The 23493-nt window shown below is 38.6% G+C and overlaps 1 protein-coding gene across 3 annotated transcripts in view; it reads left to right on the top strand.

Annotated features, from left to right (window-relative positions):
- NUP153 (nucleoporin 153) overlaps positions 1–23493 on the top strand; it is a 75215-nt gene extending 51722 nt beyond the window's left edge. For all 3 annotated transcript variants that reach the window (XM_003416456.4, XM_010596193.3, XM_023555775.2), the window contains exons 16-22: positions 1369–1986; positions 8637–8831; positions 11070–11954; positions 14556–14912; positions 15732–16007; positions 21853–22021; positions 22355–23493. In XM_003416456.4, coding sequence (XP_003416504.2) covers positions 1369–1986; positions 8637–8831; positions 11070–11954; positions 14556–14912; positions 15732–16007; positions 21853–22021; positions 22355–22439 — 2585 coding nt within the window. In that variant the 3' untranslated portion in view covers positions 22440–23493. The remainder of the gene's footprint in view (positions 1–1368; positions 1987–8636; positions 8832–11069; positions 11955–14555; positions 14913–15731; positions 16008–21852; positions 22022–22354) is intronic.

The raw sequence follows: 23493 nt of genomic DNA, 5'->3' as shown, positions 1-23493 counted from the left end.
AAGGTTGTAGATATTGAAGTCATTTGGCATAGCCAAGGGGAAAGCCTAAAAAGGGGCAGATGAGGGAGGAAGGTTGTGAGAGTACTGTAGTTGAATACTGGAGGAAGGCAAACTATAATAAGACTGAGATGACAGCAGTACGTGCCAATGAATTAGTAACAGATGAAAATGTAAAATCTAGGTATCAGTTGAATTACAGTAAATAGGACTTTCTAAAAGGATAAGATGATATACTATAAACAAAACATTTTTTATAGAATTTTAACTAGATCTAAGTGTCACTAAGCAATTATGTAGTTAACAAATATGATTGCTTAGATGAAAAACATCTCTTAAATATTCCGTCTTGGCTAGAGGAATCCCGGCAGTCATGGTCCCCAAACCTTCTGTTGGCACAGGACAGGAACCATCCCCGAAGACAACTCATCAGACATGAAAGGGACTGGACAGAGGGTAGGAGAGAGATGCTGATGAAGAGTGAGCTAATTATATCAGGTGGACACTTGAGACTGTGTTGGCATCTCCTGTCTGGAGGGGGGATGGGAGGATAGAGAGAGTTGGAAGCTGGCAAAATTGTCACGAAAGGAGAGACTGGAAGGGCTGACTCATTAGGGGGAGAGCAAGTGGGAGTACGGAGTAAGATGTATATAAACTTATATGTGACAGTCTGACTTGATATGTAAACGTTCACTTGAAGCTCAATAAAAGTTAATAAAAAAAAAAGTAATGTTAGACAAACAGCAAAATTATACTTTAAGAAAAAAAAAACCCATAGCCAAATTTTATAAAATAGCAAAGCTATTAAATAGAAGTTATATAGAAAGAACTATACTGATTTACTCCATTTATTTCAATTTATTGAAATTACCACTTTTCTATCTTTTTAGTGTAAAATATTTGAGTTTTCCTTCTTTGACAGGTTTCCACTTTATACAGTTTCTGGCTTTCACAGGTTTTAATGTAATAGAGTATGGTATTTGTTTCCGTAATTCAGAATTTGTTTAAATGTTCATATATTTTGTTGGTATATTCACTAATAAAGTGATTTTTACAAGGAATAAAATTAAAAGTATGATTTTTGGAAGTCATGCAGGGAAATAGTATGATCCCTACGCCTGTGGAGTTCACAGACTAGTCAGGAAGACAGCTGTTGAATAAGTCACTCACATATATGATCAACATGTGAAAAAATGTAGAGTATAATAAAATATTTGCAAAGCCCTTTAAAAAAAAAAAAATTTCATCTTGGATTGTAGTAACCAACCCTGCCATAATGTAAATGTTTTCTCCCAGTAAATAATACTTCAGTTAATATGTTGTTAGAACGTGTCCCTAATTTTTTTTTTTGGTATTCTCTCCCTATTACAGGTTTCCTATCACCAAAGGTCGATTCTCTTGCTGCTCAGCCTACCACAACAAGCCCTGTAGTTTATACAAGACCAGCAATAAGTAGCTTTTCTTCCAGTGGAATCGGGCTTGGGGAAAGTTTAAAAGCCGAATCATTGTGGCAGTGTGACACTTGTCTAGTCCAGAACAAGGATACAGACAATAAGTGCACAGCCTGTCAGGCCACAAAATTGCCACCAAGAGATACTGCTAAACAGACTGGAATTGGGACACCAAGTAAAAGTGGCAAATCAACTCTTCCTGTATCAGGGACAGGCTTCGGAGATAAATTTAAACCAGCAGTAGGAACTTGGGATTGTGATACCTGCTTAGTGCAAAATAAACCGGAAGCAGTAAAATGTATAGCTTGTGAAACACCAAAACCTGGAACTGGTGTTAAGCGGGTCCTTACGTTGCCAGCAGCTTCAGAAAGTGCTGTAACTGTGACTGCTCCATCTTCCAGCTGCACCGTGACCGCTGGTACCTTAGGATTTGGAGATAAATTCAAAAGACCTCTGGGATCTTGGGACTGTCCAATGTGCTATGTTTCTAATAATGCAGCCGACAATAAATGCGTGTCCTGTATGTCTGAGAAACCAGGTATGTTTATGGTTATTTGGAATAATTTTGCCTCATTAGTAGAACATTTTAATTCTCTTAAAGCAGATGATAAAAATCCCAGTACTTTAAATGGTTCAGGATGAGCATTTCCTCATACCTCTTAGTTTTTCTAAACTAGCTTGAGGTTTAAATAATTTGCTTGGGGTAGGATCTTCATGTTCTCTTAGCCTAGGTTGTGTGTCAGTCAGTACAGTATATACTCTTCTCTCTTCTTTGTATTCAGTTCCATCAGAAAGTTATTGTTCTTTGAAATCAAAGTTGACTAATACAGATGCTGAAAGATCTTAGAATTGGGCAATCTTTCTCAAACCTTTATATAGAACAAAACATGACCCTATCTCTTTTTTTCTCTAAGTAAAAATGAGAATGGCTGGTGGTCATTGCCAGGGAAGATTTTTGTTAAGGTATAAACAGTAGTATTTTATGAAAAGCCTGGCTGAGTTTTAATGGTGATAACTGTGCCTGGTTTATACGTATGCTATCTGCCAGAGTTACTGCAATGATAGCAGATTACTGAAGCATTAATGAAAAAATTCTCACTTTGCCAGAGAAGTGGAATTAGGTTTGAACTTTATTCCTGTTTCTCTCTTCAAACTGGAAAAGTTACTGAAGATTCACACCACCCAGAAATGTCTCTTTGCTGTTTTTATAATGGTATAGATATATGGTAGCAGGGATACAAGTAAAACATTTGGAATATTAGTATCCTGGGAATTATACTTCTAGTTTTATTGCATTTTTTATGGATGCATAGTTTTGTGCCTGCAGTATAAAGCCCTAGCTATTAGCCCTAACCCTTGACTCGAACAACAGAGCCATACTTCTAACTCCTACTGGACATCACCACATGAATAAGATTTTAGAATCTGCATTCTGGGCTATTTTCCTCTTCCCATCTGGCATCCCTTCTCCTCCCCTAAAAAAAAACAAAGATTTCAATGCATGTAGTAAACCAAAATTAATTCTGAGTTGGTGGGACAGTGAAACTTTGAGTCCAAATAACCATGATCAAAGAAAGTTACACGTTATGACAGAAAGCTCATATGTGTATTAAAGAACTTGAGCTTTGTCCTGTAAATGATAAGCAGAAGAGGATATGCTCAAATTGTGTTTCTGATGGATCACTCTGGTCGTGGTTTGGAGGGTGGATTTGAAGGGGACAAAATTGGGAGGCCTGAAAACTAATGAAATCAGTCAAGGATGGGGAGATATACAATAATGTACAGTTGGACACATGCTGATTTCAGGCTGCTGGAGTTGATCAGATAGGTGTGAGGTCTTTGGATATACTCCTAGGAGCCTTCTGGGCTGGAGATACAGATTTGAGGGCCATCAGCCCATAATTTGGTGTCATGGGAATAGAGGTGACGTGAGGTCAGTGAATAGAGAAGACAGCCTGAAACTGAAGCCTGGCATCTTAAAGAGGTGTGACAGGGATAAAACTTTTGAATGGTTAATCTTTTAAAGCAGTACCCAGCGAGGAAAGACAAAAAACACATGGCACTGGTTGCTCAGAGGAGGGTGAATTTCAAGGGAACAAGATCAGATTTCTCAATAAAAAGGCCAGAAATGAGGAGGACTTGAAGTAGAATAGTAGTCGAAGGATTAGAAAAAGAGAATGAAATGGATTTGAGAAATAAAAAAGGGAGGAGGAGGAGCCAGCTAGCCATGCTAACCCGGCAGGTAGTGGAACCACTGTCCAGCTAAGAGACTATAGGGATGAAGCTCAGAAGAGAAGTATGGGTTGCAGATACAGATTAGGAAACTGTTTTGTTGGTGTGTAAGACCATGCAAGTAGATGAGAAAAAGAGGAGTGTGCTAAAGTTGGAACTCGGGGGAGCAATTTTATCGGTAAGGTGGAAAAGAATGTGCTTATATAACAGGGGAGGATCACAGATAACTGTGGGAGAAGTGACAAAAGTTGTAGAAAATTTACAAAAGTAGGGGTACCAAATGACTGGCTGCCCTGTCAACAGCACCTTTGTTCAGACACCTCTGCTTTGCAGTGCCAGCTCCTGTCCTGGCTCCCCTACTCCGGCATGCTACTTTTGCTAAAGATTTAAATAAATCACCTCTGTATCATTTCTCGTCTTCCAGATGGTACTACTATGCATCTATGTGTTTTGTTTTCCCCACTTTAGACCATGAATACCTTTAGAAGCTAGACAACATTTTATTCATTTTTGTATCTCCAGTACCTAAGTATATTACTTAATAAATATCTGTTAAATGGCTAGCATATAACAGAAGTGCTATAAACATAGTAGGTGTCGAGTTGAATTGCAAACTGGATGTTAGCACACTTCTATGGAAAAATTACTGCAACAGCAGAGACCTCTGCTTTGAAATCTTGACGTGAATACTGTCTATGGCAATGTATTTTGTGATGGGCGTGGCCCACAGTTTACATCTTATGTCTTATGATGCTGTGCTATTTGAAGGAATTGCATAAAGATTCTTGAGGACAGTTTAGTCTTCTACCTTTAATCTGAACGGTTTTTTTCCAAAAATTCATTTTGTTGTTGAGAATATACACAACAAAACATGCACTGATTCAGCAGTTTCTACATGTATAATTTAGTGATACCGATTACATTCTTTGATTTGTGCAACCATTCTCACCCTCCTTTTCTGAGTTGTTCCTCCTCATTAACATAAACTCTCTGCCTCCTAAGGTTTCTGTCTAATCCTTCAAGTTGCTATTGTCAGTTTGATCCCATATAGATAGTTCTTAAAAGAGCGTAATGCTCGTCAAGGCAGACCTTTTTTACTAGTTAAGCTAAATTATTGTTCAGTTGTAAAATGACTTCAGGGGATATTTTTGGCTTTAGGTTTAAAGATTATCTCAGGGCAATAGTTTCAGGGGTTCACTCAGCCTCCATGGCTCCAGAAAACCTAGAGTCCATGAGAATTTGAAATTCTGTGCTGCATTTCCCTCCTTTTGATCAGGATTCCTCTATGGAATCTCTGATCAAAATGTTCAGTAATGGTAGCCGAGCACCATCCAGTTCTTCTGGTCTCATGGCAAAGGAGGCAGTTCTTCATGGAGGCAATTAGCCACACATTCCATATCCTCCTCTATTCCTGACGCTCCTTCTTCCTCTGTTGCTCCAGGTCAGTAGAGAAAATTGTTGTGCCTTGGATGACTGCTTGCAAGCTTTTAAGACCCCAGCCACTACGCAGTGAACTAGGAGGTAGAACAGAAGCATTAAACACGTTACTAGGCCAATTTACTGGGATGTCCCATGAAATGATGACCCTAAACTTTCATACCAAGGAACCAATTCCCATACAACCATTGTCGTAAATATATCTGTCACACAACTTTTGCCAATTCAGCTTTTTATAGCTGTACAACTTATTGACAGCAATTATAATAATCAGCTGTGCAACCCTACCCTTAATCAGTGCAATTTTTGCATTGCCATTAGCCTCCCTTTCCCTACCCCCCTCACTTATGGTAATCTCTAATAAACTTTGGTCTCTATATATTTGCCTTTTCTTATTTTTCAGTAAGTGAGGTCATGTAATGTTTGTCCTTTTGTGATTGGCTTATTTCACTCAGCATGATGTCTTCAAGCTTCATCCATACTGTAGAATGTATTAAGACTTCATTTCTCCTACTGGCTGAGTATTAGTCCATTGTATGTATGTACCACATTTTGTTTATCCATTTATCTGTTGATTTGATTTAAGATGTTTCCACCTTTTGGCTATTATGAATAGTGCTGCAGTCAGTATTGGTGTACAAGCCTCTGAGTCTCTGCTCTTAAGTCTTTTGGGTGTATGCCTAGGAGTGGAATTGGTGAGTCATATGGTAGTTCTTTTTTTTCTTTTTTCTCCAAAATATTTTTTTTATTGCACTTTAGATGAAGGTTTACAGAGCAAATTAGTTTCTCATTAAACAATTAATACACATATTGTTTTGTGACATTATATTGGTGGCCAACATATCAGCACTCTCCCTCTCTCAACCCTGGGTTCCCCCTTACCAGCTTTCATGTCCCCTACTGCCTTCTTGTCCTTGCCCCTAGGCTGATGTGCCTATTTGGTCTCATTTTGTTTTTTGGGCCTGTCTAATCTTTAGCTAAAGGGTGAACCTCAGGAGTGACTTCATTACTGAGCTAAAAGGGTCTCCAGGGGCCATACTGTCTGGGTTTGTCCAGTCTCTGTCAGACCAGTAAGCCTGGTCTTTTTTTGTGAGTTAGAATTTTGTTCTGCATTTATCCCCAGCTCTGTCCGAGACCCTCTGTTGTGATCCTGCCAGAGCAGTCCGTGGTGGTAGCTGGGTACCATCTAGTTGTGCTGGACTCAGTCTGGTGGAGGCTTTGGTAGTTGTGTTCCATTAGTCCTTTAGACTAACCTTTTCCTTGTGTCTTTGGTTTTCTGCATTCCCCCTTGCTCCAGATGGGGTGGGACCAGTGGAGTATCTTAGATGGCTGCTCACAAGCTTTTAAGACCCCAGATGCTACTCACCAAAGTAGGATGTAGAACATTTTCTTTAATAAACTATGTTATGCCAGTTGAGCTAGAAGTCCCTGAGACCATTGTCGCCACCCCTCAGCCCAGTAATTCAGTCCTGCAGGGAGTTTGGATGTGTCTGTGAAGCTTCCATGACCTTGCCTTGGTCAGGTTGTGCTGGATTCCCCAGTATTGTGTACTGTCTTACCCTTCACCAAAGTTACCACTTATCTGTTGTCTTCAGTTTTTCCCCCCCACTGCTCTCCTTCCTCATAACCATCAAAGATTTCTTTTTGTGTGTAAACCTTCTCATGGATTTTTATAGTGGTTGTCTCATACAACATTTGTCCTGTTATTAACTTATTTCACTCAGCATAATGCCCTCCAGATTCATCCACGTTGTGAGATGCTTCTCAGATTCATTATTGTTCTTTATCATTGTATAGTATTCCATTGTGTGTATGTACCATAGTTTGGTTATCCACTCATCTGTTGATGGGTACCTACGTTGTTTCCATCTTTTTGCTGTTGTGAACAATGCTGCAGTGAATGTGGGTGTGCCTATGTCTGTTTGTATGAAGGCTCTTATTTCTTTAGGATATACTCCTAGGAGTAGGATTGCTGGATCATATGGTATTTCTATTTCTTTGAGGAAGCGCCATATCGTTCTCCAAAATGGTTGTACCGTTTTGCATTCCCACCAGCACTGCATAAGAGTTCCAATCTCCCCACAGCCTCTTTATGATTAGTGCCTGGAATGTCAGAGTGAGATAATATCTTATTGTAGTTTTGATTTGGATTTCTCTGATGGCTAATGATCTCAAGCATTTCCTCATGTGTCTCTTAGCTGCCTGAATGTCTTCTTTGGTGAAGTGTCTGTTCCTGTCCTTTGCCCATTTTTTAATTGGATTATTTGTCTTTCTGTTGTACAGGTGTTGGATTTTCGTATAGATTTTAGAGATGAGACCTTTGTCAGATTTGTCATAGCCAAAATTTTTTTCCCAGTCTATGTTCTCTTTTTACTCTTGGTGAAGTCTTTTGATGAGCGTGTTTAATTTTTAGAAGATCTCAGTTATCTAGCTTATCTTCTGGAGTTTGTGTGTTGTTAGTTATGGGTTGTATCTTGTTAATGCTGTGTATGAGAGCCTCTAGCGTTTATCCTATTTTTCTTCTATGATCGTTCTAGTTTTTGATTTTATATTTAGGTCTTTGATCCATTTTGAATTAGTTTTTGTATATGGTGTTAGGTATGGGTCCTGTTTCATTTTTTTATAGATGAACATCCAGTTTTGCCAGCACCATTTTTTAAAGACTCTTCTCCCCACTTAATGGACCTTGAGCCTTTGTCAAAGATTAGGTGACTGTAGGTGGATGGATTTACATCTGGCTTCTCAATTCTGTTCCATTGGTCAATGTTTCTATTGTTGTACCAGTACCAGGCTGTTTTGACTACCGTAGCTGTATGGTAGGTTCTGAGGTCTGGTAGTGTGAGTCCTACTTTATTCTTTATTCTTCAGTAGTGCTTTATTTATCTGGGTCCTGTTCCCTTTCCATATAAAGTTAACGATTAGTTTTTCCATCTCATTAAAGAATGCTGTTGCTATTTGGATTGGGATTGCATTGTATTTGTAGATAGCTTTGGGTGGAATTGACATTCTCACAATGTCGAGTCCACTTATTCTTGAGTGTGCTTTTCCATTTATGTAGATACCTTTTGGTTAGGGTCATATGGTAGTTTATTTTCGGTTTTTTGAGGAACCACCACACTGTTTTCCACAGTGGTTATACCGTTTTGCATGCCCACCAGCAGTGAACCAAGGGTTCCAGTTTCCCCACATCCTTGCCAACATTTGTTATTTTCCTTTTTAGTCGTCCTAGTGGGAGTCAAATTGTATCTCATTGTTATTTTGATTTGCATCTCTGATGGCTGAGCATATATATACACATACATATGGGGGGTTAAGAAGAAGCTCACCACTGAGCAAGTTGAGTGTGAGTTGTTCATTTATAAGGTTAAAAGGAACCCCAGATGTCTTGTTTTTAACAATGTAATATACATTTTCCGTGTCTTGATAGGAAAGACTCATACAAATTGAATGCTTAATTTTTATTAAGAAATTGACATAATGTAAATTAAAATTCTCATACGTTTCCACATTATTTTTTAGGAAGCTCAGTACCTACTTCCAGTAGCAGCACAGCACCTGTGTCTCTGTCTTCTGGAGGCTCTCTAGGATTAGACAAGTTCAAGAAACCTGAGGGAAGCTGGGACTGTGACATATGCCTAGTACAAAATGAAGCCGATTCTACCAAATGTATAGCGTGTGAAAGTGCAAAGCCAGGCACAAAATCTGAGTTTAAAGGTAAGGTGATGGTAAAGGCCTCCTTCTAATGCCATTTTAAAGTGAAATATTTACTGATAGCCGTATTTTTTTAATTATTAATTCCTTCTCTATTGAATATCCATGTAAAATAAAGTACTTATCTCAGAAGAAGCTCACATCTGTCTCTGAATTACTGTAAATTCAGGTTATTTTCTGGTTAGCAGTTAGTTTTCTAACAGCTGGGTAAAAAACAATTCTGTCTTGAGTTATTAAGTCTTAGAGAGAGAGAGTTCCATTTGTTTTTAATTGTTAACACTTCAGTACTAGTGAATCCCCTGGCTTACCTGACTGGGAATTTTTACTCGTAGGATCCTATTGTAAGTAAGCAGGTCTTGTGCTTTGGTTTCCTAGATCCCATCCCAGAAAAAGAACTGTTAGCATTTTGCTGTGTAAATATAAAGGAAGAATCTCTCAGAGTAATTAATACTAAAGTATCTGGAGGCCAAATTTTTCAAGTCTTCATATGCCAGTATGAATTATTCTAATCAGGTACACATTTCAAAAGAAAAATGATGGTTGCAGCCTACCAAGCTAATTACATGACTAATGGAATACAGTTGGCAGTTGGGGAAACACCGCGTTAGTGTTCTAGAAGACCACTGTGCTTTCCAGTTCATTTTAATTCTTCCTGTAGCTGTTACCTCATGGTCCTTTTTCCAGGTCCTCAACCTGTAGTGCAGTTATGCCATATCCCATACCTTTAAATCTGTCCAGCAAACCTCCTAGAGGGAGAGATGATAACTGGTTACTTCTTGTCTTTGGCACCTTTACTTTTAGCTTTCTGTCTTAAGTTTGTTATCACTTAATGTATTTTAGAGAGTATGTGGATTGCCGTTGCTTCTAAGATTCTGATACCATTTTTCAACTAAGTTTCTCTTTGGGGAAGATTTGGGGTGGCTAATTATTAAAGGAGAAAATTAAGGATGAGGCTTGCAAAGCTGGTCTTGTGATTCGTCTTTGTTTATATGTGACTAAGATCTGGTGGTGCAGCGATTAAGAGCTACAGCTGCAAACCAAAAGGCCAGCAGTTCAAATCCGTCAGCCGCTCTTTGGAAACCCTGTGGGCAGTTCTATACATAGGGTCACTATGAGTCAGAATCAACGGCAAGTTTTTTTGTTTAAAGCAGAATCATGCACACCTATCTTGACACCTGTTTAATGACTTCTGTTTGGGGCCAGTCAATCAAATGCTTCATTTCTAGTTTCTTCAGCAACAGAAATGCATTACATAACCAAGACTGAGCTTGTCAGTATAGTGCTGTATATCTTTTTAAATATTACTTTGACTCATGAAATTTTTCTGGCTTTCTGATGCTAGCAGTTTTTGTTTTTTTAAATGCTTGAGTAAACACGATTTATTTGCAAGATTTTTATGAAAAGGTTCACAGTGAAAAAGTCTTACCTCTTATCCCCTTTAGTTTATTTTCCATCATTCCTCTCCCATCGGAGGTAATATAGCTGTTGTTTCTTGTAAATATTTCAAAGTTTCTTTACACGAATCCTAAGCAAATATGGAAACCGTGGTGGTGTAGTGGTTAAGAGCTACAGCTGCTAACCAAAAGGTCGGCAGTTCAAATCCACCAGACACTCCTTAGAAACTCTATGGGGCAGCTCTATCCTGTCGTATAGGGCCACTATGAGTCGGAATTGACTTGACAGCAACGGGTTTGGTTTTTGGTTTAAGTGAATACATTCTTATTCTGAATATTCTTAACACCTTCTACCTTGTTAGAAAAGGTTGTATGCCATGCTGTCCTTCGGCCCCCTAATTTTATCACGTGTTATATTAGGCATATCCCCATTCTTCATTCTTTGTTCACAACTGCCTGGATCGATAGAGCATTTTCCATGTCTGTGAGTATGTCTTTAAAACAAAATCCCAGCTATAGAGTAGCTTGGTCAAAGAGTATGTTGTGTTTGTAATTTGCCAAACTGCTCCCCATCAGTTTTGTGCTCGTTAACGCATCCATCTGCAATGTATGAAAGTGCCTGTTATGCTCAGTCTTATCAAACTTTTTGATCTCTGCTAGTCTGATAGATGAAAAGTGTCGTGTCGGTATAGTTGTGAGCATGGAGATGTGTTTCTAATACTGTCGTTGCTAGTACTCTTCAGAGTAAAGCCTTTCAAAGTTATTCCTATGTAGCTTTGGCTTTCAAGGTTTACGTTTTATTTGAGAGGCTAAGAACATTAATTCACTGTCTTTTGTATTTTTGAAGGCTTTGGCACACCTTCCTCTTCTTCGAACCCAGCAGCTTCATCCTTCAAATTTGGTATTCCATCATCCTCTTCTGGGCCTTCTCAGACATTAACAAACACTGGAAATTTTAAATTTGGAGATCAAGGAGGCTTTAAGATAGGTGTGTCATCAGATTCTGAGTCTACAAATCCCATGAGTGGAGGCTTTAAGTTTTCTAAACCAATAGGAGATTTTAAATTTGGAGTTTCATCTGACCCTAAACCTGAAGATGATAAAAAAGACAGTAAGAATGATAATAACTTTAAGTTTGGACTTTCTTCTGGCTTAAGCAGTTCAACTCCTTTAGCTCCATTTCAATTTGGAGTGTCTAATCTTGGGCAGCAAGAAAAGAATGAGGAAGCCCCTAAATCTTCATCTGCAGGCTTTAGCTTTGGTACAGGTATTATTAACCCTACCCCTGCTGCCACTAATACTGCAGTGACCTCTGAGAACAAGAGCAGCTTCAGCTTTGGAACCATAGAAACCAAGAGTGTTTCAGTGGCTCCTTTCACATGTAAGACATCAGAAGCAAAAAAAGAAGAAATGCCTGCCACCAAGGGAGGGTTCACCTTTGGCACTATGGAACATGCCTCTCTGCCATCTGCCTCAGTGTTTGTTTTGGGAAGGACAGAGGAGAAACAGCAAGAGCCCGTCACTTCTACTTCCCTAGTGTTTGGGAGGAAAGCTGACAACGAAGAGCCAAAGTGTCAACCAATGTTCGCCTTTGGAAATTCAGAGCAAACCAAAGATGAGAGTGCTTCCAAGTCCACATTTAGTTTTGGTATGACAAAACCATCTGAGAAGGAATCTGAACAGCCAACAAAGGCCACTTTTGCTTTTGGAGCTCAAACCAGTACTACAGCTGGTAAGTATTACAGTTTTTTTTTTTTCCCAAGGTATTATTTGATATCCTGACAGTGTTGCAAGTCATGGAATGGTTTACACTGAACATAGTTCAGAGAGCCCCCAAAACAGAAAACTCTTGGAAGTAGCTAGGATTTTCATTTTTAACTGCTCCACACACAGGAAACACTGGTGGCATAGTGGTTAAGTGGTGCGGCTGCTAACCAAAAGGTTGGCAGTCCGAGTCCACTAGGCACTCCTTGGAAACTCTGTGGGGCGGTTCTACTCTGTCCTATACCCAAAAAAAACCCAGTGCTGTCCTGTAGGTTCTCTGTCCTATAGGTTCGCTATAAGTAGGAATCGGCTTGATGGCCGATGGCAACAGGTTTGGTTTTACACACACACACACACACACACACACACACACACACACACACACACACACACACCCATGATTCTGATGATGTTATCTACAGATAAAATTTTGGGAGACATAGCTGTAATGGGAAGCCCACAATATTGCACTTTTATTCATGTCTTTCTTCCTTATCTTGGGCATTTATAATCAGAATTGGCATATTCTGTCCAACTATATAGCGTTTCTTAAAATAAGTTCATGGAATATTTTCTGTTATAATCTTTACATATAAAGTCCTTCATTTACAAATATATGCAGATACTGAGTCATCATCAGACATTTTAGGAACATAGACAACAAATATAATTAATCCCTGAGAAAACAGGTGATGAAAATGCAAATCCTGAAGGAAAAAATGACATGGAATTCTTAAAAGTTAAAAGTGTGATTGGTGAAATAAAAATCATTTTGTGAACTGATAATCAGATTAGTGAACTGGAATTTCCCGGACCACAGTGTAAAGGTATAAATAGATTGCTGCAGGTTAGAGTGAAAAGTTCTATTGGAATAGGAGTGCTTAGCAGATGAGAAGAGTACAGAAGAAAATCAAAGAAGTGAGAAAGTTTCGTAGATGTAAACAAAGACATTGGTCTTAAAAATGGAAATGACCTGCTTTCTGAGAGAGACAAGTGACACCAAAGCTAAAATCCTGAATGCTTCCAGAGACAGAAAAACTGTTTGCCACCAATAAACAGGTACAGGTTAGCATCACACTTCTAATTTGCAACATCAAATGCTAAAAACAATAAGGGAGTGTCCTCAAAGTATAAATAATTTTGAACCTAGAATTCCATAATCAGCCAAATTTGTTCAAAGATAAGGGCAAAATATGTTTTCAGACATGCAAAGAATCAAATTTGAACACCCATGAACACTTTTGAGTAAGTTGGAAGCACTCAAGCAAAATGAAAAGTTAACCAGGAAAAATAAAACAAAACTGTGGAGTTCAACAAATAGGTATAAGCAGTTTTTGTCTATTGAATTTTTACTTTAAATTAAAAAAAAAAAAAATCCTTTGAAGAAAATTAAAACTAAAATTATATAGTGTTTAAAAAGGAACAAAAACCAAGATAGTATCTAATTAAGTTTAAGCATGGACTCACTAGACTGTTTCCATCAAAGTAGGCATTTTCTTAACCAACCTCCCTTTAGCTAACTCTGACTTGAAAGTGAGTCAACGTGCTCTGTTTTCTGTAAATGGTACAAATGTTCTCAGCACACTGACCAGCTGTGTCTAGTAGGCAATATTGGAACGGAGACATTATTTGGAACAATAAAAACTCTTGATTAAGGTAGCTGGATTCAGGATCGCCATACAAAAATCCATTGTTTTTCCCCAAACCAGCAAGAAGTAGATGTACAGCATAGCTCATTTGTATTTTCTAACATTTCTAATTTGTACTTTAGAACAACAACAGAACCTATAGCATGCTGAGTAATTAAAAGAACACGAAGGACATACTTTTACTTGTTCCAGGGCGAGATTATTTTTCCCCTCCCCGTACCCATATCACTTAAGATCTTAGAAGAATTTTGGTGGAGCTTGACAAGCTGAGCTGATTCTAAAATTCACACAGAAGGGAAAATAAACAATAAATTTTAGGGAGAAGGGCAAGCACACAGGTAGGCTTGCCCTACCAGTATCAGAACGTGCTATAAAGCTACAGTAGCCTCGTGACAGTAGCAGAGGAAACAAATGCATGTATGTTTGGAAATTTAGGATATCATAAAGGCAGCCTTGCAAATCAGTGGCCACAGGGATTCACTAGTCAATAAATGCTGCAGAAAAAATTGTCCATCCATGTGGATAAAGTAAAGTTAGAAACCTACATACTGTAACACAGATTGCACATAAGTAATTTTTAAAAATGTCAAATTTATAAAAGTGTTATCTATTTCCCAGCATCCAAACTTGCTATCCAAATACAGCATCCAGGTAGATTTGGATTTGAGGGATGTTTTTGTATTTATTAATCTGAATGCTGAAGTCCTTCCAATGAAAGACAGAAAATCCAGAAGCTGTAAAAGAAAAGATGTGTATATCTGACTGCCAAAATGTAATATAACAGATGGCCATCTGGTTAATGAATCTCTAGGAAATATTTACTATTCTGTTTTCTAAATTCTTCAATTATAGGGCAGGAAAAAAATGCTTTCTGAGATTATTCTTAAGGATTTTGGTTTGTTTCTTAATTTGTCTTACAGATCAAGGAGCAGCAAAGCAAGTTTTCAGTTTCTTGAACAACAATTCCTCTAACTCAAGTACACCAGCCACTTCGGCTAGTGGAGTTATATTTGGTAGTTCCACCTCTTCCTCCAGTGCACCTGGGGCTGCCTTTGTGTTTGGACAGGCCAGCAATCCTGTGAGCAGCTCTGCCTTTGGTAATTCTGCTGAATCCAGTACATCTCAGTCTTTGCTATTTTCTCAGGATAGCAAACCAGCAACCACATCTAGCACAGCTACAGCTGTCACCCCATTTGTCTTTGGTCCAGGAGCCAGCAGTAGTACTACAGCAACCTCTGGATTCAGCTTTGGAGCTACAACCACATCGAGCTCTGCAGGTACATTAAAAAAAAAAAAAAAAATTATGTTGTTGTTTGATTGGTTTTAATTATAAGCATTTTCAACTGTTAGCAAATAATGTAGCAGGTTATCACAATTGGCCTGGGTGCCTTCAGATCACCTATACCAGGCATGTTCTAATTTGTCAATGCATGAAATATACATTTTGTACATTTAGTATTTCACTCTTGAAAGCAATTTTTCTAATTTTGGGAAGAGTGTAAAATTAATTTTTCCAAAAAAAAAAAAAAATTTTTTTTCTTTTCTGAATAGTAACTTGTAAATAACCACACACTTGAGATTATTTTATTAGACATCATCCCTCATTAGACAGTACTGTATTTTTACACAAATAACGCACACTTCCTAAGTTTGTTTGCCAACTGTGCCCTCCCCCCAGGAGGTATTTTCGTAAGTGTGCTATGCTAATTTTTTTTTTTTTTTTACAGCAAGATGTAAAATATGTAAAAATGCGGTATACACATATATTCAACATTGGTCAGTTTCTGCAACATGTTAAATTTCTGGTTGGCATTTGTCTTAGATATATCCCTTTATGCAAAAATTCTTGACTGTAAAGGTGGAAAGTCATGTTAATTGAAATTTCTGTTTATATGGATTCTACATGCTTCATGAAATAAATGGTAGAACTGTTTGCTTAATCATTATTCAAAACTTATCTTAATCTTGATGTAATTAGTTTAGCAAGGTAAAAGTCTGAAAATGAGCTTTAAGTTTGTTCTTGAGGTTATAGAAGTTTCTTGAGGATTATCTCACTGTACAATCACGGTGATTGATGTGTTTGTTTGGGCCTCCAGGATCCTCATTTTTATTTGGCTCTGGACCTTCTTCAACACCATCTGCCAGTCCAGCATTTGGTGCTAGTCAGACCCCAACGTTTGGGCAAAGTCAAGGTGCCAGCCAACCTAATCTCCCGGGCTTTGGATCTATATCTTCCTCGACAGCATTATTTTCAGCTGGTTCTCAGCCTGCAGCGCCTACTTTTGGGACAGTGTCAAGCAGTAGCCAGCCTCCTGTGTTTGGACAGCAGCCTAGCCAGCCTGCATTTGGCTCTGGAGCAGCTCCGAATTCTAGTAAGTGTGTATGGTAAGGTAGTTTGTGTCTGTACTTAGGTTCTGTGTCTTAAAAAAAATTCTTTTTCCTTTAATTTTGAAACGTATCTTTTTTTATTGTCTCTTAGACTGTTGTCATTGTTGTTAGGTGCCGTTCATAGCGGCCCTATTACTTAGACTAGGGAGGTGTATGTTTAGACTTAAGTATAAACAACATTCCCATCTTTCACACAGTTACAACCTTTATTAAAGACTGTGTTTAAATGCAGTTCTTTCTCACTTTTTAGCTTAGGTACGTAAGGTGAGTCCCATTTCTCCCCGACTCTGAATACTGGGGCTCTCTAGCCTAGATTTCGATCAGTTGAGTTGAGTTGTCTCATGTCATTTTCTGTTGGCTGTTCATGCATATACTTGTGTAACTGCTGCCTGGAAGCTCCTCATGTGACCAGTTCCTCTTTCCTTTCCCCACTTCAACAGTGACCACTGTTCTTGGCTTTTATGATAATAGGTTTCTTGGGTTTTATTTAAAATTTAACTAATTGCATATGCATCTCTAAAAAAATAGTTTGACTTTTGACTATATAAATGGGATCTCACTATTTGCGTTTTGCTTCTTTCATTCCTTCTTAGGTTTGTAAGGTATATCCGTGTTACTACATCCAGTTTGTTCATTTTCATTGCTGTAGAGTAAATCATTGTATGTACATACCACAGTTAATCGATTTCTGTTGGCAGATGTTTGAGTTGCTTTGGGCAATGACAAAATGCTGCTCTGTTCACTCTTGTATATGTGTCTTGGTGCACATATGTATGTTTTTCTAGGGCATATACCCTGGAATGAGGTTGCTGAGGTAAAGGGCATGCAGATCTTAGACTTCAGAAGTATGATGGGTTGTGCTAGCTTATGTCCTGCCACCATAGTATGAGACTCTAGTTGGGTTTTTGGGGCGGCTTTTCTGTTAGGTTGTTTGGCTTTTGCTTATTGATTTGTAGGAGTTCTTTATGTATTCTGGGTATGAGCCCTTTGCCATTTAGAGTATGTGGCAAATTACCTCTGTTTTGTGACACATATTAACCACTTAATGCAGGATTTATTGGTTTTTTCAATATAGAATTCCAGAGTTTAGCTTTCTTTCACACAGGTAAAATTTCTCTCCAGTCTCCTGTGTGGCTAGATCGGTATTCTGATCCAATACCAAATTTTTTGTTTTGCTGTGTGTTTATTTATTTATATATTTACTTATACTTTTAATATGAAAAACACCAAAAAGAAAGTCAGAATCATCCATAATCCCACCACTTATTTTTTTGGTATTATAGAAAGGACAACATGAGAACCCCCTTCCCCACCCCCAGAAACAGCCACTGTTAAGTGAGTGGTATGATTACTTACTGCCTTTTCCTGACTTACGCGTGCACAAGCACGTGCACACACACACAATTTTAGGGCTCATACTGTACATATTGGTCTGTAATTTCCATTTTCACTTAACAGTGTTATCTTGAGCACTTTTCCATGTTAGTGCATATGTTTGTTTTTTGGCAGGGGACGTAATTTAATCTATAACATTCCACCCTTTGGCCCCCAAAATTTATGTTCTTGCCACATGCAAAACACATTCACCCCATCACATCATCACAGAAGTTTTAAATCAGCTCCAAGTCCATAATTCCATCTTCTGAAGGATCTAAATCAAATATGGGTGAAACTTTAGGCATATTCTATCCTGGGGGAAAATTCCTCTTCATCTGTGAACCTGTGAAATCTAGACTACAAATTATCTGCTTCCAAAGTACAATGGCAGAACAGGCACAAGGTAGACATTTCCATTACAAAAGGCAGAAATTGGAGGGAAAGGAGGGATATTCAGGCACCAAGCAAGCCCCAAATCCAACAGAACAAATTATATTACCTCTAAAGGCTTGAAACAAATCCCCTGTACTCTGAGACCTTCTGGGCAAAGTCCCTGCCCTCCAGACTCCGGGTGTTGGCCATGCTTTCTGGGTTCTGAGTGGAGTGCCCTCGATTCTTCAGCCCCACCTTCCAGGCCCACTGGGGTGGCAACTCTGCTCTCTTGGCTGTGGGCAGCCCTATTCTCCTAGTCTATGTGAGTGGCAACCCCACCCCCTTGGCCCCAGCAGACCCCGTTCTTCTGCCCCTTGGACGTGGTAGCCCTGCCCTTTCAGCTTTGGGTGGTGGCCCCATCCCCTGGCACTGGTGAATGGCAGCTCCACACTCTGGAGCTGAGTTGGTGAAGATCTGACTGTTCAAAACGTAGGAGGCTGTTGCCCCACCCTTGAAACTCAAGAGGCTGCAGCCCCACCCCTTGAAAACCCAAAGACTGTGGTTCCACACTTTGAGACCTGGGAGACGGTGACTTCACCTTTTGAAACCGAGGCAGCCCTGTGCTCCTTCCAACAACAGTTCTACTGATCTCTGAGCTGCTTCTGGGATGGTTCTTTTCTTGGAAGATAACATGTAGCTCCTTTGGCCTGTTTCCTGCCTGTAGAATTTCAAGAGACTGACAGTGTTCTCTGTTTTCGTTCTTTTTCTGTCCCCTTTCTGGTGTGGAGTTGGTTAGACGTATCATCCAACGTCAAATTTTTGTCTTCTCTGGCGTTAATGATTCCTCTCTTTGTTAACAGTTTTTTTTTTTTACTTATTTCTAATTCAAACTTTAATTCTTCTCTCATTTGTACAAATATTTTCTGAATATGTTCAAATATATTAGCTGTTTTTCAGTGCCTGAAAGAAATTTCTCATAGGGTCTTTTAACTGTCTCCTCCTACTGATCTTGGAGATCCTTTTCAGCTTTTTCTTAAAGGAAACTTTGTTTCCTCAATGTCATGTCTTCCTTTGTAGTTTTCACCTTTTTTTTTTTTTTTGGTAAATATGTATAGAACAAAACATTTATCATTTTATCCATTTTTAAGTGTACAATTCAGTAATATTAAGTATGCTCACCATGTTGTACAACCATCACCACTTTACATTTCCAGGTTTTATCACCCTTAACAGAGACTCAGTGCCCCTTAAGCAATAACTTCCCCCTTTTCCTCTCCCTCCAGTCCTAATAAAGTTTTATTACTATGCATTTGTCCATTCTAGATATTTCCTATAATACTTGTAGGGCTTTGAACTGGTTTAAACCAGTTCATTCATGGCCAACAAAGTGAAACAGGAACAGACCCAGGGTTTTACATTTTGGCAGATTTGGCATGGTACCCAGAATGGGAAAAATTATGGGTCAAAGCTCTAAGATGAGGGACTCATAAGAGGTGTAGTGAGCCCTTTCAGAAGCCTGATGAGTGAGATTGGATTATTGCCAGAACTGTAGGAGAGCAACACACATTCAAAGTGGTGCGATTGGCCACCACCTTTGAGCGGGGTGCTGCCATCTTTGAATAGGGCAGTGCTGCTTCAGACTGCCCAGGATCTGATGGGTTGCTATGCAGCCCATCGCTGCCCGTGTTTTCTAAGAGAGATTAAGTCTCTAGCAGGGGCTTCGACCCATAATTTTTCTTGTTCTGGCTATCTTTCCAATTACACCATAACATTAAAAATTCAGTTGCATTCTAGTGACGCTTCCTTGGCCATGACTGAACTGGGCACAACCAGTTAAAAGCCCCTGAATATTTGTCCTTTAGTGTCTGGTTTTTTTGCTCAGCATAACGTGTTCAAGTTCATTCATGTCATAGCACATATCAGAACTTCATTTCTCTTTATGGCTGAATAGTATTCCATTATATGCATATTGCACAATTTGTTTATGTGTTGATGGACATTTTAGTTTAGTTTTTTACCTTTTAGCTATTGTGAATAGTGCTGCAGTGAACATTAGTGTACAAGTATTTGTTCGTGTCCCTACTTCAACTCTCTTGTTTTGATAGAGCACTTCTCCCAGTGATTTCTGGGGTAAGGGTACAGGGAAGAAGATTTTGAGAGCTTGCATTTCTGGGAGGACGGTAATCTGTCTCTACGTTTGATTAAGATTTTTGGTTCAATATATATTTTTAGCTTGGAAATAATCTTTATAAGTTTCCATTGTGGACTTTCTGGTTCTCACAGTTGCCCTGGAAGTCTCTTTCCTGATCTTTGCTTTTATTTATTTATTGTGCTTTTAGATGAGGGTGTACAGAGCAAATTAGTTTCTCATTAAACAGTTAATGCACATACTGTTTTATGACATTGGCTGACTGGTTTCTTCTTGTTAGAATGTGTTCCTTTGTCTCCAGTGTGCTGAAATGCCAGGGTGGTGTGCCTTGGTGTGGGTCCATTGAAGATTTTCCCTCTCTTTTTAAACTTCCTTTTTTTCCGGCAAACATATTTGGATATTTTATCTCCAGAATTAGTATTCTGACTTACTGTCTATTTGCACCTTCGTTCTCGCTTGTCTTGTACTTTATGGGGAGGTTTTTTCAGTTTATAATTTACTGCCCCTTCTGTTGAAGTTTTTCTTGTTCTGTTAGATGTTTTTTAATTTCCAAATGCTCTTTTTTTGTTCTCAGGGTGTTTCTTTTTTACGTGACCCTGGTTTGTATCATGAGTGTAGTGTTGTTTACTAATCTCTGAGGATATTAATGATTTTTTTAAGTTTTTACTTCCTTGCTTAGTTTTCTCCAAATTGATTTTTTCTATTATTATTTTGACATTAGTGTTTATTAAATACTTCCCTCAAATATCTGGTGATCCTTAGCTATCTGTTCGTATTTTTATGAATAGGATACCTAAATACCTCTTGAAAATTCTTTGTACATGGATTGGGCTTAGATCTTGAATGTCATTGTAGAGTTATCTGGCTGGACTGTTTACTTGGGAAAACCTGCATGTTGGTGTCTTTAGGTCTTTCCTCTTAGCCTGTTAAATTCCCTAGAGAAGATGGGTCCAGTCTCCTGCCTGGTTGCCAGTGTTCTGGGAGCTGAGTTGTGAGGAAGGCTGGAGATCTCAATATTCCTTATATCAGCTACTTTTAGTCTCCCTTTTTTCAGTAAGATATCCTTGCCCATAGCTCTGTGTGGTGTCACCCAAGCCAGATAGCTCTCTAGAGACTAAACTTCTGGGGTGGATGGGGAAGCGTTACCATCTTGTTTGGTATTGCGTGGGGCTTGATCTGGGTATCTGCTTCTTAAACAGATATCCTACCTATCTTTCCTTCTTTTAGTCCTACTTTCATGCCAACTTCCACAGGTACCCAGATCCTAAAATTTCAGGGTATGTAATGTAAATGGAAGTTGCTTCTGTGCTGCCCGTGTTGCTAGTTTAGTGTTCAACCCCAGTCAGCCTTCCAGCTTCTAAACTTTTGCTACCATGTCTTTTCTCCCCAATCTTTGTAAAAGTCCCTTTACTTTTATTTTAATGTGATTTCTAAAGAAGAAGGAGCTCTGGTGGCACAGTGATTAAACATTCAGCTGCTAACTAAAAGATCGATAGTGCAAACCCACTAGCCGCTCTGTGGGAGAAAGGTGGCAGTCTGCGTCTGTAAAGATTACAGCCTTGGAAACCCTATAGGGCAGTTCTGCTCTGTCCTACAGGGTAGCTCTGAGTTGGAATCAACTCGATGGCAGTGGGTCTTGTTATTTTGCTGTTCTGAAGAAGATAGAGCTAAGGTGTTTGTTTATTCTGCTACCTTTAACCAAAAGACCACTTTCCCGCCTTTCCTTGGTCACTGGTAAGTTGTGTCACTTGCGGGGCATATCATGTATGTACTGTGTACCAATGGAGATGATGGATTTTAGTTTTCTCTAAGTGACTATAGAGAGCTTACCCCTCGTAGTGTTTTTGTATGTAAAGATCAGAGTCATTAATAGAGTCATTTTTGCCTTAATGAAACAACATTTTGAAGTACTTCTTCTCTGAATATTGTAGGTTCGGGTTTCCAGTTTGGCAGCAGCACTACAAATTTCAACTTCACAAACAACAATCCATCAGGAGTGTTCACATTTGGTGCGAATGCCAGCACACCTGCAGCCTCAGCCCAGCCTTCAGGCTCAGGGGGATTCCCATTTAGCCAGCCTTCAGCAGGATTTACAGTGGGGTAAGAAAACGAACTTTTTGTTGAAATGAAGAATTTAGCATAAGGGCATGTGCATGCTTGCATGTGTATTTTGTTTTTTAAAATCACTGAAGTGTTTGGTTTAGTTTGGGTAAAGTTAAATATGTTCTCCCACACCAATTTGCCATGTTAAACAGTTTTGGAGGATGATAGCCTGAGAAAAACAGCAGTAATTTGTGTGTGCAAGGTACAGCAGGAAATGTGTTTACACTGACACCATGAGTTTTCCCTGTTGCTGGTCACATTTAGTGTTTTATGATGATTTTGAAATGTTTCTCTGGGCATCATATCACATGAAGTTTTTATTTTTCACAGGTCAAATGGGAAAAATGTCTTCTCTTCTTCTGGAACTCCAGTTTCTGGTCGCAAGATAAAGACTGCTGTTAGACGTAGGAAATAAAGGTCACAAAGGTGTTATACACAACAGTTTTACCAACAGCTGGTGCCCTGCTTTCAGATACTGGATTGTACTACATGCTGGGGTTATCTGAAGTCAAATCTGCCTAAGGACATCTTTAATTTTGGAACTTTCCTCCTTTCTCTTTCTTTACAGAAGCTCCCACCCTCACCCCACCCCCACCCCTTTTTTAAAATATTAGCTAGCCTGGTGACTGATTCTTCAGCAAAAATATTTTATGATCTAGCCAATTATTCACTGATTTGGCATGGTCTGGCTGTACCCAGGAGTAGAGCCCTCCCGGTGAATGGCTTTGTATAGAACCTCTTCGTCTGCACCACTATGTGCGTTGGTATGCGTTTATAGAACGCGTTGAAATTGTAATTATATCTGAGGAATTCTGTATAGATTAGAGGATGTTGAAATGAATGATTTCTATGCTGTTTGTGCTGGTGTATGTGTGAAGTGAGTGAGTTGGGTGTATTGTGCACTAAAATTTTCTGATAGAGGAAGCCTGATTAAAGAATGGTCCATGCTAAGGACTTGTTAGATCTAGTTCTCCATTTAATAATTATATGCTATTTCTATATTTTCATTCTTATGACTATCACCTGTCTTGCCTTTTTCATTATTTTATTATGAAATTTGTGTAAATACAATTTTGTTTCTGTACTTTTTTGACATAACATAAATCTGTGAACTTGAAATTTTAATTTTGTGTTAGAAATTTTTTTTGTTGTTTGTTTAGTCTTGTCTCAGATTTTATTATGTAAATCCCATTATTCAAAGTTGCCTAAATCCATTTGGAAATCTTTAAAAAAATAAAAAAAAAATTGGGGATTCTTAAAGTAAATTTATTGGCTTTTCTGATCCAGTTTTGTTTGGACCAAAAACCAGTATTGTACAAAGTATTAAGCATATATTTTTATATTTACTGAAATGGACTGTGGTGACTTTGGATAATAAGGAAAAGTTTAATATTAAAGCCATGTTTATTACAGTATAATTAACATGTTAAACCATGGGATAAATGCCATCAATAAAAAATTATGAAATA

This window comes from Loxodonta africana, chromosome 1, assembly GCF_030014295.1.
Source record: "Loxodonta africana isolate mLoxAfr1 chromosome 1, mLoxAfr1.hap2, whole genome shotgun sequence".
Classification (NCBI taxonomy): Eukaryota; Metazoa; Chordata; class Mammalia; order Proboscidea; family Elephantidae; genus Loxodonta; species Loxodonta africana.
Note: the sequence above shows the minus strand (reverse complement) of the source record. Positions and strands in the feature narration are given on the sequence as shown.